We start from the raw sequence: 19,886 nt of genomic DNA, 5'->3' as shown, positions 1-19,886 counted from the left end.
CAGCTTATAATGACCAAGCTGAGGTTGTGGCTGAACATCTGCAGACCACATTAGGATTTTTTAGAAAAAAAGTTGCTCTTTTTCTTCTTCTTATCTTTATGTGACGTTTCCATGCCTGTGTTTCTGTCAGATTGAGGAGGACACATGGCAGAAGTATTACCTAGAAGGAGTGGCTAATGAGATGTACACAGAGTATTTGTCCAGTGCCTTTGTGGGCCTCTCCTTCCCCACTGTCTGTGAGTAAGTATCACTCATTCCCTAGTCCGCGAGCCCACTGTCAGTGGTGCATAGCTAACAATTCTGAAGTGAAGGAATAAAGACAACAGAGCGACTGTGAGGATATGAAAGTCAAAGGTGCTTGCACACATCAGTCCTTTGCTTATGATGTTCTCCTCTAATGAGTGCACATGTTTTACAGGCTGTGTTATGTGAAGTTGAAGCTGTTGCTTATCGCCATCGAATACAAGTCTGAGCAGAGAGAGAGCAGGTTTGTGAATTAGATCATTCTTTACATTCATTGCTTTAATAAACTACTATGTGACTTATATTTCAACTAAAAAAATTCCTTTTACAGCTTTAATGCAATTGATGCCATTTTTTAATCATATTTATGCCGATAAATATCTGTTTTTAAAATCGTGAATATGCACTCCTTTTCTTATTGATACAAGGTAGCCTCACACACAAGAACTTGTCTGAAATGTTTTCGATGTTTACTCTTCATTTTTTATGTGTTCATTAAGTAGCAGCAATAGAAAAACAAACCTCCCACTTTGCCATCTTATGAGACATGCCATCTTATTGAGATATCCTACTTTCTGGCAAATACCAATGCTGGACTGATAAATCTGAGTGTGTCTGATATTTTTACCTAACAGTGCTGTTAGAAACACAAAGATCCTGCTGTAGTTTAAATCAGGTTTCAGACTAGTGTAGTGTAACTGTATTAAAACAATATCACTGCCCCTTTGGCTCTGCTGTGCAACATTTTCACAAATAAGTGACTAATTTTATACATTTCTATTTCTTGTCATGTGTTTCCTTAACCCAATTCTATTATGTGTCTGTATGATAACTAGTGTCAGTCTCATCACCACCAACAACATGAAGTGCTATTATTCAGTTATCTCAAATTGCCAAATCCCACCAACCCTTCCCTAATTTCATGTCTCAAATGATTTCATGTACTTGCAAGGTTGCATAGAAAGTTATTTTGACTTTACAAACCAAATTTAAGTGTATTTAGACACATTGTATCTAGTTGTGTGATTAGAATTCATCACAATGGATTAATTTTCCAGATTGAAGTTATTGAAAGTACATTTTTGAGCTCATTTGAAATTTAAATGATACGTGTTGCCACACATATTTTCTTCTTGCAATTTATTTGTAGCCACAGATTTATGTTGATTTATCATCCTTGTTTACAGATTAACCTCAATAAAATGTTTTGCAGGTGTCTCCCCAATCTGCAAGCATGAAGTTACTTAATTGTGTCTATACAGAGTTGCATCATATGCTGCTGAACAGGCAGAGAAAGTCAAGCAACGGTCTTATTCTCCTCTTCTTTAATGTCCATGATAACTGTTTGATTTGAGATTTTTTCTTGTTGTTTACAGAAGCCGAAAGCGGTATGCCCTCTACCTTATCTTACTTCCAAAGTTCCACCCAATCTCCACTACTATAGAGCTTCTGATTTTGAGAGTTTCCCCAAGGACATTTTTCCAAACCCTATTTCACAGGCCTCTTTTTCTAACTCTTTTTAATGGTGTCTCTTGTGCTTAATGCACTAACTTCTTTGCAGGCAGAAAGAGGATAGATAAATTGGACATGTTTGTAGAAGTGCTGTTCCTTTGTCTTTGCTGTTGTCAGTGTACCAAGGCCAAACGCTCACCCTCTCCATATCTACCTCTTATTTGATCTTCAGTTTTGTTTTTACCAGCTCTTTGCTTAGTTTATTTCTCTCACTTTCAGTTCCTTTTCAGTGTCCCTCAGTTGTTATCCTACTTTCTGTGAGCTTTGCCAAGCTGATTATTCCACTCATGGTTTTTTAAATCATTGCCAGAACAGTACTTAATGCTTCTTTGACTCTTAATCGATGAGGATATTGTATATGCACATGTCAGACGTCAAATAATGTATCATCAAGCACTGCTAATCTGCTGTTCTACATTTTCATTGAACTTTGAAATAAATTGATCTTCTGCCATAGCTGTTGGCAGTGGCTGATATAAAAGCATGCATTCTTGTTCATGGTGTTATTACACCAGTAGCACCTCACCAATCTTGTCCACATCATTTCACACACTAGGAAATGGCATGGAGTTGTTACATTTGGATAGCTTTCAGTTTATCCAAACTACAATTTATTAACTAAAGGTCCACAGTTGCTCCACATTTCACTTTTACATTCCATCATTCTCTCATGTTCTCAGCGGTCTGTGCATGTATGTGCGTCTTCTCGTGTGTGCGATTGTTGAGAGAGAGAATTGGCTCGAATTGGAATGTGTGCGTGTATTTTTGTGTGACACACTCACTATGTAGAATCATGCTCATGTGTCTCTTGAGTAGATGTTTTTAAGTGAGGTCACTTCCTGTCAGTTTGGTGTTTGAGAAACAATCCAACTGCACAGAAGTTACTGCAACAGTCTGCATCTACGTATCTGTCCCTATACCTGTACTGCAGTGGTTATATCTTTCTGTTTGATTATCGTCCTCTTCATGCTGTTCAGTAACTGCATGCTATGACACTTATGATATAAAGTGTTCAATGCCTGCTTTGTTGCTCACAATATGAGGTTTTGACACTTCTTAAGCTTCTATTCACCAGTTGTAACTATAAAAAGTGTTGTGGATAAATAACACCTGTAAAATCTCAGATTTGGGCAGCAATGTTTGTTTAAGTGTCTTGATTTGACCTGTTTATTTTCATTTATTTTCACTGAAAAGCATGCCAGGCACAATGCCTCTGGGGGCCATTCAATCTGGTTTAATGTTAGATAATATTTTGTTCCTTGCAAGAAGAACGTGGAAAGTAAAATCTATCTGCATGACCGATGCAATTCAATCTGAGCCCGATAAGTATATAGATTCAATTGCTCCCTTAATATTTTTGTTAACTGTGTTTAATGCAGCCTTTTGAAGAGCCCAGAAGAAAGATGAAATAAGATAATAAATAAGATGTTTTGGTCTTTGCTAGTTGACAAAGATAGCAATTTCAAAACAAAAAGGTTTTCCATCATGTTGCTTCAAAACTGACTGTAGTTTCATGAGCCTTACTTTAAAGATTATTTTTCCAAAATGACAATAGAATTATGAAAACATCACCATCTTTCGTCGGGGCTCATATTTTGAAGGAGTGTGATCCTCAAAGGTTTGTCAGTTCAGTGTTCTAATTTCCTAATTCACACTCACATCATTGATGATTGTTGCCCACAGGTGACCATTAATGACCAGTGTGTGTGGGTGTATGTGTGTGTGTGTGTGTGTGTGTGTGTGTGTGTGTGTGTGTGGGTGTGTTTGAGAGTATAGTATGTGGGTGTGGTTTTGACTTTTTTTGTCTCAGTCTAATTAATGGGGAATGATACAGCCGGTCACTTCAAGTGCTAAAGTTTCAGTATATTTTAGTTCTATTTATCAATGGTTTGACCAGGATATCCCATGAAATTAGTACAGCTTTGTTCAACATGCTATGCGGCGTATAATATAATATGATACAGTATATAGCCAGTAAAGGCATTGTGGGACTGTGTAATCACAGCATAGTGGAGCTAGTCTCCAATTTTTAGGAAAACAAATCAACCTTGTATTTTACTGAGTCGTTACTTTCCACAGACAAATTGTTCAGATTTATGCAGCAGTCACTGAACACAATAATCATAATACTTTTTGAATAAGCTTAAGATTGAGATGAAAGTGAGCTGCTCATTCCCTTGCATCCCTCTGTCAAATACTAATCAAGACAACAATAGTAACTCTATAGCCTTGTCTCAGTGGCTGCCATGACATTTGTTCTGCCTTGACGATGATCTGAATGAGACTAAAACCACCCCATAGCCATGATCTTAATTCTTCATTCCCTTGTCCATTTACCACCCTGTCACCCTTCTCACCTTGGGGTAAACCAAAATCATTCTGTGAGGAAATAATTGAAATTCAGTGTACAGATATGCTGTTGTACTTGATGACTTTCCATGTGAGTGCACAACATTATCATCAGCAAATTGCCCAAAATAAGAGATGCATGTTTGTTGTTGGGATAACACAAAGAAGCAGATCAAACCATGGTCTCAAAACTGGGTTGGGGCAAAGGTCCAGCCCATATAAAAGAAGCACAGTTCCAATTAATGACTGTACATGTGTGTACCATTCCTCTTGATTAGCATGTTGTATACATGAACTGTGTGTTGTTCAGACTTTGATCAGCATGATGTGTCTTTTTCTCTGACTCCATAGTATCCTCATCAACCCCGGAAACCATGTCAAGATGCAGGAGGGAACACTGGGATTCTTTATTGCCAGTGATGCCAAAGAAGTAAAGAGGTAATCCGACCATCCCACTAATGGTTAAAGTCAGAAGCCAATTTTTCCAGCCCCATTATCTGTTTAGTGTAGTATAAAACAAAAACATTAATTTTACTAATTACTGCAGCCTCAATGTTCATTACAAAAATTAAAAAAATCTGCCGCTGAATATATACAGTGTTTTCACAACTTCTCATTTGCTTAGGTCTTTTAATGGATGCTATTCAGGAGGCCTTATAATTCTGTGACTGCAGGAGTCATTAAAATAATGTTTAAAAGGATGCTGTTATGGACGCTCTTGTATTGAACCATTGAACATTTTTTGTTAGATGTAGTTGTTCCAAACACCCGATGTTTTACCAGTAAACCCTTTAAGTAGTAAACATTTTTATTGTGTCACTTGTAGAGCATTTTTCTACTGCAAAGCTTGTCATGATGACATCACAGATCCTAAGAGAATTAAGAAGTGTGGCTGTAAAAGACGTGAGTAGCTGCACCTTTATTTTGCCCCGTCAATGCCCCGTCTTCCCCTCTTCTTACTCTAAACCTTTATGTGTGAGTCTGTATGTGTCATACTTACAATTTTACAAATCTTACTCTAATATTATACCTCCCATTGTCATTGTTATGTCAGTGTGGAACAGTGCTTTTAAGGTAACATGTAACACCATTATAACTTTGGGAAAATTTAAATTATGTGTATCATCTGACCTTTCATGATATTGATGATGGAATGCTCATCACTCAATATTTTCTCTGTTTTTTATTTGACATGTTGGTGTTATCGTATTTGGGTGTTATATTGTCTTGCATACATAATATAATCAAAACTTCTTCTCTACAAACTGGGAATAAATAGTAAGGACTTACATTTGCAAAAGTCCAAGTAATTAAGAAATTCAGTAATGTAAGAAATGTAACATTAAAGAAAATAAAATTCTATAGATAAGTAAATAAATAATCTTGTTCTTCAATAAATTCAGATCAATTTCTTTTGAAGTCACACTTGTAGTGAACATTCAGAACTATACTGTAATGTGTGCTTGAATTAAATTAAATCATAACTTTTCACTGTAGGCAGATACTTGAATATTTCCTGACCTTTTTATTTAATGAAAGTTCCATATTTCAGCTAAAGATAACAGTTTGCAGGCTGATGCAGATAAACCCTTGTTTTGACCATTATTTCAGTCTTTTGCACATGTTACATTTATTATTATTCAGACATGCTTCTCGTCTTACAGATTGACAGCATTAACAGACCTGCCACAGTTTCATTTAGGGAACTGCTTTACTTCTTCAGTACTTTGATGTTTCATATTGAATTTATAGACATGGTTTTATCTTATTAAAACAGCAGAATAGCTTTCAGAAAGGTGACAGTTCCATTACTGCGAAGGGATTGTGTGTGTGTTTACTGTAGTATGTTCTGCTCTATCATATTTTGTTCTCTTCTGTTGTTTTTCCCATGTTTCTTTATGACCAGTGACACAATTTTGATGTATTTCCTTTCCTGCTGCCATTGGAAAACACCACTTTTTTAAAACTACTCACTGGTAGTGATTTATTGTGAGTAAAAAAATGGGTGTATTATTACCCAGAGTGCAGTGCAAGTGTTTTTTTTTCCTCCTCAGCAAATAGTATACTGTATCTATGTTGCATGTACCAGCGTAGCTTCTGCATCCCTCTCCTCGCCTCTCATTTCTACACTGTGCGCAGACCAGACCAAAGCCAAAACAGCACAAACCAAACTCTTCATCGCCGACCCAGTCAGCTGACGCTCTTAGTGGTTGGAAAGGACAAATATATGGAGTGTGACTTAATCAGATGTGGCCGATGAGCTCTGCAGTTCCTCACCAAACCAAACTCATATTTGACATGTGGAGTCCTATCTGCTCGTATTTTATCATTACCCATGATTGACCTCCTTCTAGTGTCATGCTCCAAGAAAGTTCCGAAGGAGAGTAATAAGGTCTGACTTGTCATGCAGTAATCAGAGATTTAGAGGAGCTAACAGAAGAAAAAGGAAATAAACAAGAACTACTGTGATTTACAATGATCTGTTTTCCGTCAAAGGAAGTATTGTGTATAGCTGCACTTTCAGAGAAAATGGCCATGTGGGAAGTTCTGTAAATCCTGAAAGTCAGGTTGCCAAAATACAATCTAAACAATCTGGTCTCTCCTGTGCCGCACTTCTTTATGATCTCAGCCCCTTACTGAAGCGGGGGTCTTCACCATGCTCGTGCGGTGGTTTCAGAGGCCATCGGTTCCCCTTTGAATTGAAATGTCACCACGCCAAACCCAAGCATTACAAATCTGGACAGTCACTGAGCCCTTTTTCTTTTACGAGCTGCACTGCAATATACTGTAGCAATTGTCGTAGCAGTAAAGTATCACTAGATGGCAGTGCTGTGCTTGTGACATGTCCAGTCACAGAACATTTAAATCCAGGCTTTGGAGAGGAAACTCAATGAAATCTTTTTAGCAAAAGTGCAAGGACCTCATAGTTGTCTTTCTGTGCCGTGGTTTAATGCTTTTATCATTAAAAACTTAGCATACAATTAGTCAAATAACATTGTTTCATAATTTTGAAGTCAGTTTTAAAGTAATGTATTTTAATGTTGTTAGAAATTGAGTGAGGTCTCTGTCCACTAAGTGTTTTCTATTTATTTAACACGATGCTAGTTATTCAATCATTTATCCTTGCACTTTTACTGAGTAAATAAACTTCAGGGGGATATATCAGAACTGTGCTTTCGTTGTGACATCCTCTCTATTCAACATAGTGCCCTGATAGCTTCATGTTGCTGAGAGGTGATTAGACAAGGGTTACAGGAGATGGAGACTGATCACATCCATGCAGACAGTTTATCAGGACACCCTCAATGTTGAATAATCAGTGAGGAATGCCCTGGACTCAACACTGAATAGATCATTCTAGTCAGGATTCTGGGTTTTGTAAAGTCAGATGTCAAAGACATTTTGTCTGTCTTTCTGTATGTGCGTGTGTGTGTGTGTGTGTGTGTGTGTGTGTGTGTGTGTGTGTGTGTGTGTGTGTGTGTGTTTGTCTGTTTGTGTGTGTGTATGTGAGTGTCTTGTACTTTCCATTATTCCCCTTCCCTTTGTCAATAATCAACATTATAACATAAACTGTGGTCCAAGTGCTCAAGTAAAAACTATGAAGTGAATATCAGCATGAATGGCCTTGCTGCACTTTTCTGCCATGCCCCCAAAACTGTTTCAATAATGTGAACAGTTAACAGCTGAGACCAAAACTACATTCTCTGCATGCTTATTACATGCTCATGAGGCACACGTGCATGCTGCAGGATACAACAGTCCCTGATACCTTCGCCCCATGGATTATGACCTGCTTTTCTTTTCTGTCTTTTTTTTTTTTTTGCCGGATACTGAAACATATTTGTACTATACTGCAGTAAAATCGTATTCTTAAATGTGACTCAAAAGTCAAAGATGTTTAGAGTTTCCTGTAAAGGTGCCAGACTGTATAAGTCTGCTGTCTCTTTGCACTTCAGCAATGAGGAAATGGGTACCAGGGACTGTTTCTGCCCAGAGTCACAGCACTCTGAATGTGCTACTCCTACCTCCCTTTGGGTTCAGAGCTTCACACACACACACACACACACACGCACGCATGCACGCACGCACGCACGCACACACACACACACACACACACACAAAACAGACATGAAGTGGCTGCTTACAGTATCTCAAATAGCAATTGAGGATTTTTTATTGGTTACGTAACTCTAATCTGACATTCCGTCTTACCTCAGTCACTTTTCCCCCCCTGATATAGTTCATTGTACAAAGATATAAATTTTAAATAATGACATAATTACACTTCATGCAACATATTTTTGTAAATTTACTCTCATAATGATCTTTATATCTTTCAAGCTTACGTCTTAAATTGACAAAGAACAATTAAAAAAAGACTGTACATCTTCTACATTTTGTCCGGACACATTGTCACACACACATTGGGTGAAGCTTCCCTCAGGGAGTGGAGCAGTGAAAATGCAGGCTTGAATATTTAGTAGCATGAATTGGCTGATCTAGAGTAGTAAAATAGTGTGATGCCACGGACAGAGACACTCCAGCTGCATGATGGGATACAGGTACGTGATCCACTCCTTTAACCAAATGGATAGAGGATGTACAAATATATGAAACACTGTATGAGTTTTGCTGCTGAAGACATTGCTCATGCCTCTCTTCCCTGAATGCCTCCCCTCGTCTCCCCTTTCTCCTCACCCTTGTTTCCACTGTTATTATTTGACCTTTTGACCTGTTACAGCCTTAGCACACAACTTGACCTCTCACTGCCATATGATTATTACTTTATTCAACATTATTATTGGTATTTTTATACTCAATTCAAATTTAAATATGCTCTGGAAAAGGAAATGAATTAGATGACACGCTGGTTTTTAAACCTAAATAAATAACATTTTATGAGTGTCTTATTTAATCTTGAGGCTCAAGTCTGTTGGAGCAGGTGTCTAAGGCTTGCATTTTCTGATGAAGTTACTTTCCAACTTTCCCCTGGATGAATATTTCTCCTTTTGCCATTAACCTGCTGCTTTTCCTCTCCTCTCATCCCAAAACATGACTGTAGCCAAGATGTCCGTCTACAAACGAATGAAACTGGCATGTTGTTTTGATTGCGGCCGTTCAGAGCAAGACTGCTCTTGCATGTCAGGCAGTGTACATAGTAACATGGACACCCTTCAGAGGGCCTACCCACTTTCCTCTGTCTCTGTTCATGATTGCGCAACCACTTTAAGTGCCTGTAAGTTACACCGCCCAACACATGCTGTTACGTGTCTGTGGTTTGTGTTCCATGTATTGTACCACGCAGAGGTACCATACGTGTACGTGTGTGTCTGTAAAGACGTCCATGTGGTGTGGATCTGTACGCTCCATAGTCTGTGTCGATGTCACTAATTTATATTGATTGATTTATTTCCCCTTTAATCAATCAGTCTATCTATCTGTCTGTCTGTCTGTCTCTATTTATCTATATCTTTATCTGTCTATGTCTTTCTGCCTGTAGTACCTTTCTTTTTCTCTGATCCCTCTGTCTGTCATTACTGTATCTCTATCTCTCCATCTACATTATCTTCTATTTGTTAAACCCTTTGTCTATATTATCTATAACATTATCTGTCGCTCTATCTAGAGTTTCTGTATCGATTACCTTCTATAAGTCTATCCATAGTATTTCCATCTGTCTCTTTCCATTGCCTTATCTACGTAATGTGTCTGTCTGTCGGTCAGTCTCAAATTCTGACTATCAATCTCCTAATTTTCCTTTTAATTCTACTTGAAGCATCATCATTTTTATCATTTCAATTTGACACTGTTTGGTTCATTTCATGAGTCATATATATGTGGTGGGCAAGTGGTGGTGTGGCTCTGTGGTGCTGCTGTAGTGTACAGTACAGTAGTTGTTAGATATGTTGCTACCGCATGCTGCGTCAGTCATGCAGTTTTGTTATATACTACTTTTGGATTTGATGTATTTTGAATTGTTCAAGGTAAGATGTGATACACACACACACACACACACACACACACACACACACACACACACACACACACACACACACACACACACACACACACACACACACACACACACACATACACACAACAATGAAACAAACTGTTAAATTATGTTGTGTATCTTTACTTTGAAGGCTCTTATAAACCTCTGAGTTAACACTGTTTTCAGTTTGCACTTTTTCATTTAAAGCCTTTGTTTTAATTTTTTAACCTTTGACTTAACCTAAACTTAATGAGAAACTGTGTATGTTTTTTTTGTTCCACTTTGATGCCAGAGAAAATCACATCTGAAATTATGTTTTGAAGATTTCAGTGTTGCCAAATTTGATAAATACGAAGCGGTACACAGATATTAATCATTGCTTTTACTTAACATCTCAAGTAACTTAAATGCCCTTTAAATATTTAGGAAATTATTAGTGAAGATTTCAGGCATTTTTGCCCACAACAGACTCTACTTTTCTGGGTAGAATTTCTCATATTTACATTTTATCTTATAAATTCAAATTCTGTTTTGGCACATCTTGCAGTCTTAAATAATTTACAACATACATTGGACCAAAGAAAGGCAACTAAATACATAGGAAAAAGGAAAAAGGAGAGAAAAGCAGAAGAGAATGAAAAACAAAATGACAATTACCAAATACTGATGTTAGATTAATAAAGAAAATACTGGAGAACAAAAGCTCCTGGAAGATTCCCTTCCTTTCAATTTTCCTTTTGAGTGGAAGGGAAATACTAAATTGTCTGTCAATTAGACATGGCAACAGTAGGACTAGATATCAAAGCATTGGGTTAAGACATACAGATCTGATTTCCTTCTCAACATTCTCCCACCGTCTGCAGACTCAGCCTAGATTAGTCTCAAATCTGCCATGATGAGTTTGGCTTTGGCTCTTGTAGTTTCGGCCTGCGTTGAAATCCCTCGGTACCAATTACTGGCCATTACATGGTTACTGATCTCACTTCTCTCTCAACCCCCTGTAGAATTTCAGGAAAGCCTCCTCTGTCTTAGATTCCTTTCCCTTTTTAGTTCTGACTTTGTCTGAACAGAGGAGGTTTAGTGAAGGAGTGCATTGGGCTTGTTCAGGGATTGTTGGATTTCCTCTTCCCATTGCCCATTTTTTCCACCAGACTGAGAGGATAAGACCTCTTTACCCATGATGACTTCATACTTTTGTGCATCTGAGCCTGATTTTTCTTGGCTGACTACTTGGATAATTGATTTTTTGGATAGCACTCGTTCAAGACAACCAGTGTTTTGACACATGTCACATTCAGACCACACAAACACAAACACAGAAACTTCTTACGTGGCGACAAAGTAAAGTTGAGTAGTTTTCACTACTTGTGAGGTGTTAGAAATATGATTGAAAGCGCAAATTAGTTATGTAAATAGCCTAGATTTAAAATAAAGTTGTTGAAATTCTTATTGTAGACATTTAACTTTTAAGATACAAATTTAATGGGTTTATTCTTGCTTGTATATTAGTGATCATATGATCTCTGTTTTTGACCTGACCTTCGTCACAATCAGCCAACTTCTTCCCCATGAGAACAGCAGGAGACGTAACAGCTTTTATATAATAGTAAGGCTGATGCCACTGTAAATCTGCAATATGAACACAGCCTTCTTTGTGTGCATGCATGCGCACATCTATGGGTGACACCGTGCACTTGTATCTCAGTGTCTGTACATGTGTATGCATCTGTATGTCATTGCTGGGTACCTTATCTATTCTGACACGGAAATTATGTTTGCATTTTTATTTTTCCAACCCCGCTGGTCCGTCACCAAACTTGCCCTGACAGCCCCTGTCCACCAGCCAGACTTGCCAACCCCCCACCCTCCGTCCTGTGCCGCCTCGCTATGCCCCAGATGCTGGCCAGTTAGTCTGCTGCCTCCGTGGTGTGGGCAGATTGCTAGAGACAGATGCCAGACTCACTGTGGGTCGCTGTTTGAGGATCTGTGTCACAGGCCGGCCCTGGGCCCTCACTGTGACCTTTACTGCTGGAAGAGACTCTAGGAAAGAGTCGGGGGTTTCAGCAGCACAGAGCTCAGTACAAGTGCCCACTGTGTCATTGGTACCAGTCTGTTGTTCTTCCACTGTCAAGGTCATATATTGTACTTCCCAGATAATTCATTTAACTGACATAAGTAGAGACTTTGGTCATCTGCTTGAAAGAGCAACCCAAGAAATTTGACAGTGTAGCCTTGAACTCTTGCGTATATTGAAATTTCTGTTTGTGTTAGAGATCTGAATGTCATATGGAGGGGAAAATTCTCTCAGTAGTTACTGTCTTTTAGTGTGGCTGTTTTAGGTGCCTACAATCACTCAAGTAGATGGTTTTGTTGTTTTTCTCATATTGGTTTTTTTGGTTTGTTTCTGCTGACATCACTGTGTTCATCACAACAAATCAAAGGGTAAAAGGGGAAAATATTCAATGATCTGTTAAAATGCAGATGACTCAACCACTGAATCTGTGTAGCCTCAAATTTATCACTTTTGATTTTTTGTTCTAAAAGAAATCTTTGGAGTACAAACTTCAAAGTACAGTTCTCCTCCTTATGGTTTACACTTTACTGAAAGCGCAGCTCACTCTGAGAACGTTTATTCCAATCACCCATCCATCTTTTTATGTGCCATGCACTCGTACTTTAATCATCACCAATACTGGATTTTCCCATTATTTAAATAATTTATAAATGTTTATACCATTTGTGGTGTTATGCCCTCATGGCCTCCACTGATACTTCTTCATCATAATTGCATCTGGTTAAATTTCCATCCACTGCTCTTGTTGATGTTTCTATCTCCTGTGATGTGCGTGTTTCATTGCGTCCTTTCTCCCTCCGTGTGACCTGCGACTTGTCTTTGCATTCTCCTCAGCCAAATTTAAGTATAATGGATATGTCAGATCACGTAAGTGTGTTTCTCTGTCCTTCTCCATTCTGCTGCAGCTCAGTGTTTAGAGTCTAGCTACCTCACTAACTCGTACTGATGTTTTGCCTTTGTGTTTCCGTTTTTGTCCCGTATTCCTTTAAAATACCCTGATGTTGTCTTGTGCTCTGTACAGACAAAAAAAAACCCTGCAGTATAACTAGTGTTAAATATCATGTTTACCTCAGACAGACTGTTTATTCTGCTTCCTCATCAAATCCTTTAATATGTGTTGACGGGAAAACACAGTAATTAGTTCCTGATGTGTAAAAGCAACTGCTAAATAAGTATTTTGTGTTTCTTAACACTATGTAGTTCCATGAAATACTCTTTTTGTATTGTGCTGCATGTAGCAGCAGATGGCGCTACAACACCAGGGAACAGTGGAAGTCAAAAAGAGGCTGGCGTTCGATTCAAAGCCGATTGCAATTTAGGTAAATCTTTGTTAAATAATTGTTAAATGTGTTACAATTTACTGTTTTTGGGTAAGCATTAGTTTTGAAATGCATACATTTTACATACATTTTTTTATTTGATTTATTTAGTTGTGTTAAGAATATTGATATTGAGGGCATTTTTTTAATTTCCTCTTTGAAAATAGATGCTGCTTCTTTGCATTACAAAGAATTACAGCAATCAGAACATCAGTTTTATTTTTATATTCAACAGTAGCAAAAAACAAAGATGCATGACATTAAAACGCTTTCTCATGCAGTTGCAATGCAAATGAAGAACAAAGCTTGCTCATGCAGCAAACACTGTAAAGACAAAGCCAGCTTAGCCCTCATACTAAAGTAAACATTTTGAGTTTATTCCTCTGCCTCATCATCCAGTTTACAATGGATGGGTCATGGTGATCCGATAAGGCTTGCATGCAGGACAGTACCATCATGTAATTAGCATTTCAGAAAGGGACAGTTGCCGTCTGGGTTGTTCAGGATGCACAGTGGACCTGCCAGGGCGGGTGAGCACTATCTAAAGCTGCATGTGTTTGACAAGGGCCAGATGAATCCAGGAGCTATCGCTGGCGCCCCGTGAATCAAAGAGGCAGCTGACGGCCGGCATAAACGTCTGTTTATTGCCCGGGGACACTCGAGCATGCTCTGTCCTCCAACCAGCCAACCACCCTTCTACCAAAGAGAGGAGAAGGACTCCTCTTCTCAACTTAACATAGCTTTAAATGCATACAAATACACAGGTTGATTCTGCAGCCTTAGTGCTCCACTGGATTGTGTGTGTGTGTGTGTGTGTGTGTGTGTGTGTGTGTGCGTGCGTGCGTGCGTGCGTGCGTGTGTGTGTGCGTGTTTGGTAGGTGAAAAGTGAAAATGTGACGTGCGTGTGTTTCTTCATGCACAGAGGGTTTATTCTCCTATTAGATTGGACATATTGTCAAAGTCGCAGTGAAAATCAGCATAAAGAGAACAGAATATGTGCAGATCTTGTGTGAAAATCAACGACATTTATGTATATAATCCCAAAACAATCCTTTGAATATTTAACAGTTTGGAATTATTAATATTATATATTATTAGATTTGATAAATTATCAGTTACGGCTTTATATTTGTTTAAGAAAACAGCAGTGCTACACGTAATGCTTAAACTGACACAATGTCAGAGGGGACTGGCTTCAACTGTATCTTATTTGTTCCAGCATATGAGAAAGAGAGCTGAGAGATTTCTAATGAATTCATATTCTTTATAAATGCAAAGTAAGTGTCGATGTGAATAATGAAGAGAGGAATTTGTACTTAAAAATATAATTTCGTTTTATTTCTAAAACAAATTACTTTTCGTTTTAGAAATAAATATACACAGATAGAAATATGTGTTTGATCTCTAGTTTATGTATTTATGTATAGTTTATATATAAATGTAAATATATATGTATATATGTCTTGATGTCTTGATATAGGCAGACTTGTTAACATCCTCAATTGAAATAACACCTCTATTTGAAATTGTTTTCTCCTGAAATCTCTTTTAAAACTAATCTAATACAAAGGTAACAAAAATACCTTATTTTTTTGATAGTTTAACACTATTGTGTAGTTACTAATAAACTACTAATAAATTAGCATCAATGCCAACCTTTCTCTCACTTTTTATTCTCCATTGTTTGACAGTAATGGATGAAGTTAGACCGTCTTTTCAAAACCAATCGATTAAAACCACCGGCTGCACCTCCACCTCCATCATCTCAAATGCGTTCCTTCCCAACACCCTGCACCCTAACCAGGACCCCCTGGTCATCCCGGGTTCAATCAACATCCCCCTTGTTAATAATCGTAAAGGAAGCCTGCTCCCCACGGGGCCATGGCCTGGGGCTGACCCCTCTAAACTGCGCCTCAGTATCTCAGGTCCAGGAGACGTGGTGGCCAGATCCCTGGCTGAGAGTCGGCTGAACCGGGCCCGCAGTCTGCCAGTGAAATACCGCTACCACCCCAGTAATGCCATGCTGCTCGGTCACAGTAGGCACTGTAGGTTGCCCCCTTAGCGGGATGTATCAGCCAGTAACTCTGCCTGTCCTGTCCCTTCATTTTGTCTTTGTTTGCTGCATGATGCTTCACTCAGCTGGAGCTGCGACTGTTGCAGCTCCTGCTGCTTTGCACGGATTGGCTTGCTAGTGCAGTGGCTGCTACTGTCTACATCTGGAACTTCCAAACTGAGGAGCGCTTATGCATTTGAAACTAGAACAGACAAAGAAGAATTGCTTTTTTTTTTCCTGAAATGATTGCACACCCTGAGGAAATTGGCCTCTAGGAGCTGAAAATGAATGAAAATATTCATTCCCCAGTGGCTGGAAATTATTACATGTTTTTGTTAGTGTGAGAAGGAATTTATTTTTTACTTTATTAAGTAGAGGAGTCCATCCAACATTATAGCAAAGAATGCACATTTTTTAATGCACATTTTCAAAATGCATTAGAGAGAAGATGTTAAGTGGGAAGTGCTTGTGATATTAGTGCTTGTGATATTATCCAAATGCCCAATTGCATAAAGGAAATGTCAGAGAATGACATTTTATTAGATATATTATATTATATTATGTGACAGCCTAGTATGGGTTTTCAAACACAAATGAATTTCCGCATGCTAGGAATTGTCAGGGCTTGTGGCTTGCACATTGATTTGCACTAATATCATGCTGTGTTATTGATTTCTAACCAAAGGACTAACACAGATTTGAAGATACGGTGCACTTGGCATTTGCACTTGGACAGTACAGATTGGATAAGAGTATCTGGGTGCATGTCTGAAAGCTCTCAAAACTCAGCGACAGTTAGCACAGACTACAGATGACTTGACTGAAATCTTCAGACTACTGGGCCTGGCCTCACTTCAACACCCTAGATGCTCTTTGTTGTCCTTTCTGTCTGAGTGGGACTGAAGTAAAATTTTAAGATATATTTCTCTTCGTTTCTCACCACAGAAACTCAAAGTTGCCAGGAAGCAGAAGTTAAAAAATTATCTTAGCTCAGTGTAATATTTGGGTTTTTTATTTAAAAAAATTAAAGGCTCATCTTCACCTCTTTCTATTACAGGGTGATGTGCTTTTTCGAGTTGCTTGCCTTATACACAGTCAAATAAATCATTTAAACTGTTACTACATATTTCCTTAGTGATGCCTGTTCAGGGCTGAGTTTATTCCTGGGATGGAGGTAGACGACTAGAGGAGCAACTGTGTGCAAGGGAAATGAAACGATGGGGTGGGATTCACTTAGTTTTCATCCAAATATGAGCTACCCACTCAAGATCCATCTCCATAACCTGTATTTATCTCATGATCATTGCTTTTGCCCATGCCCCACTGACAATGACAGAACCATCACATGGCAATTAATGGTGTAAGTCACCTGGATGCAGACTGCTAGAGGTTCGAACACCTGCACAGTTTAGAGGGAGTGTTGAACAGTTGATGTAGCGTACTTTGCCTTCCTATGACAAAACATAAGAAATTATAAATGCATAACTTCGTTTACAGAGCTATTACTGATCAGTCAATTAAATAAAATAATTATGACTTGTTGCCAGTGCCTTTACCCCTATTGCGGCCTCCCCCACAGCCATATAAAAGTGCACCTTAAATAGCTACAATACAGGGTTTGGGTATGTAAGCCTTCTGTAGATTTCACAGGGTGCAATTTTATTTCATGGTTTTCTCCTGGCTTTCTCTTATTTACCATTTGTTACTAATGCTTTTTCTTTATTTTCATAATTTGACACTGAATTTGTTCTGTTTATTTTATTTTTTTTATTTTCAATGATTGTGATAATTGCTGTTTAAATTTATTTTTTTTCGTGTCAGGTCCAGCACACATTTCCAACCAATCTGTCTCTATTCTGACATCCTGTGAATGTGTTTACAGTTGAAGATGAGCATCCATCAACTCTTTCGCCCAAAAAAAAACAACGCAATGGAGGGATGCGAAACTCACCCAACTGCTCACCCAAAATGATGAGGTAAGAGACACTGATTTTATTCCCCCTACCATCCTTCAAATATGGAGTAAGGAGAAGTCAGGTGCAGGGAAGGCGAGAAGGGAGAGATGGATGTGCGTGAAAGATACTTCACAGGTCTCTGCTGCTGATGGTGAGATGGTGGGAGATTGGATGGATGGGAGGGGGCAAATTATGGGTGGCAGAAAATGTACGTGCGAAGCTCTGTGAGAGAAGGAGTGAGGAGAAATGCCCTGTTAGGATCTGGCTTTTTAGGATGCCATGCTGTCAGCTGTTAATGACAGAGCTGAAATAATATATCTGTCATGAAAAGCTGCTGTGAAGAGCTGTTTGAAACTCCTCTGGCTTTAAAGTCCCAGCTGTCACCTCCTCCGGGCCGGTCCACATGTGCTCCTTAAACAATGCTGGCACTAATGACACCAGCAACCAATCAGAGGGACCTGCATGGTTACTTTGCCCTGAGGCCACTTCTGTTATTGTGGGAACCCCTGCGAGCAGCGTTTCTAGTACTTAAGGCCATATGTGAGACGTATCATCACAATCAAATATGAATTCAAATATTACCTTCCTTTTATCCTGTCCTGTGATATTAAACTGTCGTTAATTGATTTTGAAAGATTAAAGGAGGTAGGGTTTTATGCTCCTGTGGCTGTGAGGCGGGATTAGTGACACGGAATAGAGGGAGTAACAAGGAGGCCGAGCTGGTTGTTCTGGGACGACAATGTAAAGTAATGGTGGGAAGCTGCCTTACTCGTATTGAGAGTGAGTGTTACAGCCATCATCTTTAAGACTTTACAGTTAAAAAAATAAGTGCAGTGTGGATTTTATCTTACACATTTTGTGAGTCATTTAGTTGTGTGATGAAGCTGCGCTGCAGAAGTACGAGTGATTTCAATCTGTATCACATAACTTTCCTGATCTGAATATTCACTTAGTAGACATTGTGTTTAGTTGTTATTGCACTGTCCTCCGATTGTGGTTAGATCCGTTTGTGTTGTTGGTCCAGCTAGTTTCCCTAAGGCTACTTTCCTCCTACTGCCCTGGCATGCCTGTGTGATTTTTGTCCAGAAAACTTGTCGGCCTCCCCCTCAGTTCTCCAGAAAACAAGAACTTAATAAGCCTTCTCACATGCCAAACCATTAGCACAACAGAGAGTCATACCCTTCAGTCTAGTTTGCAACAGAGCATCATTTTAGATGCCCTCGCTCAGAGGGAGAAAACTGCTACAGAAAAAAACCCAGCAACTAGACATTGGCACATATCCAGCTAACTGCTTGTGTAAAAGGCTGTTTAGTTTGCCTAACTTAAAGCACAAAACCTTTTCTTCTTGTCCTTTTTTTTTTTTTTTTTGCTTAGGAGATGGTCCCTGTTTGCCATGTAATATATGCTTCTTTGCTTTCATCTCGTAGTGATAATAATTCTTGCAAGTTATTTACTCAGTTTTGAAAACGCTTCAAAGTGATGTCAAAGTTTTCTCTGCTTTAGGGGTGCTTCTGTATTCTGCTGGCTCTTGGGTACTGGGATGACAGGTCCTCTGTTATAGGTGCAGATTCTTTCTTTCTTTTCTTTTTTTAAAGTCTTAGCCCTCAGCAAAACATCAAATTACTCATCACTGTCCACAGCCCCACTTTCAGAGCTGCCCCTGTCTACATATAACACCATATATATTAAACAGCTGTGCTTTACAAGCTGTATTTTATGCACAATGAAAAGTGATTGTTTGAGATCGCCTTAGGGATACTTTATTGTACAAGCAGGGAGGGAAAAAACACAGTAGCGAGAAAGCAAGAGAGCGAGCTTATGTATCAAGTAGGGTTTTTACAGGACTTGCAGCCTGAAGGCCTTTGTAAATAAATAATGATCAACAGATTGGCTGTGGGCTTTTGAAAAGCATGCCTTTGTCAGTTTGCATGATCGGGAAAATTTTCAAAGCAAGAGGCTGCCTGCGTATTCCGGCAGAGAGGGACTGGAGGAGCACGCCGATCCCCAGTTTGTGATCGCGGAGTGATCCGCTGGAATAGCTCAAGTCTGTTTGGAACAGGGAGGATGAGATGGGATGAAATATCCTGTTGAAAAGAATCTGGTAAATTACATTATCTTTGGGAAAATATTTGCACTGTAAATTCCTCATTTATAGATCGAAATGATGTACAGGTCAGAGAAGATCTAATTAAGGGTTTACTTTTCATTTAATGAATGCAGATTACATAATGTAAACCAATATTTCAGGAATTTGCTTGGACATTAAAATCTGTGTAATGTTGTGCACATAAAATGTGACATTTAATCACAGCAGTGCATCCTAGCTGACCTATCCCTACCATGGCAGCATTGTTGGCATTACACCGTGGCATTTACACCATTCCCA

The 19,886-nt window shown here is 38.8% G+C and overlaps 1 protein-coding gene across 1 annotated transcript in view; it reads left to right on the top strand.

Annotated features, from left to right (window-relative positions):
• LOC137603423 (calcium-activated potassium channel subunit alpha-1a) overlaps positions 1-19,886 on the top strand; it is a 131,999-nt gene that overhangs the window by 92,655 nt on the left and 19,458 nt on the right. Inside the window, exons 15-22 of the mRNA XM_068326876.1 lie at positions 131-240; positions 419-487; positions 1,620-1,631; positions 4,456-4,542; positions 4,931-5,007; positions 6,085-6,093; positions 15,184-15,537; positions 17,428-17,521. Coding sequence (XP_068182977.1) covers positions 131-240; positions 419-487; positions 1,620-1,631; positions 4,456-4,542; positions 4,931-5,007; positions 6,085-6,093; positions 15,184-15,537; positions 17,428-17,521 — 812 coding nt within the window. The remainder of the gene's footprint in view (positions 1-130; positions 241-418; positions 488-1,619; positions 1,632-4,455; positions 4,543-4,930; positions 5,008-6,084; positions 6,094-15,183; positions 15,538-17,427; positions 17,522-19,886) is intronic.

This window comes from Antennarius striatus, chromosome 11 (assembly GCF_040054535.1).
Source record: "Antennarius striatus isolate MH-2024 chromosome 11, ASM4005453v1, whole genome shotgun sequence".
NCBI classification, from domain to species: Eukaryota; Metazoa; Chordata; class Actinopteri; order Lophiiformes; family Antennariidae; genus Antennarius; species Antennarius striatus.
Note: the sequence above shows the minus strand (reverse complement) of the source record. Positions and strands in the feature narration are given on the sequence as shown.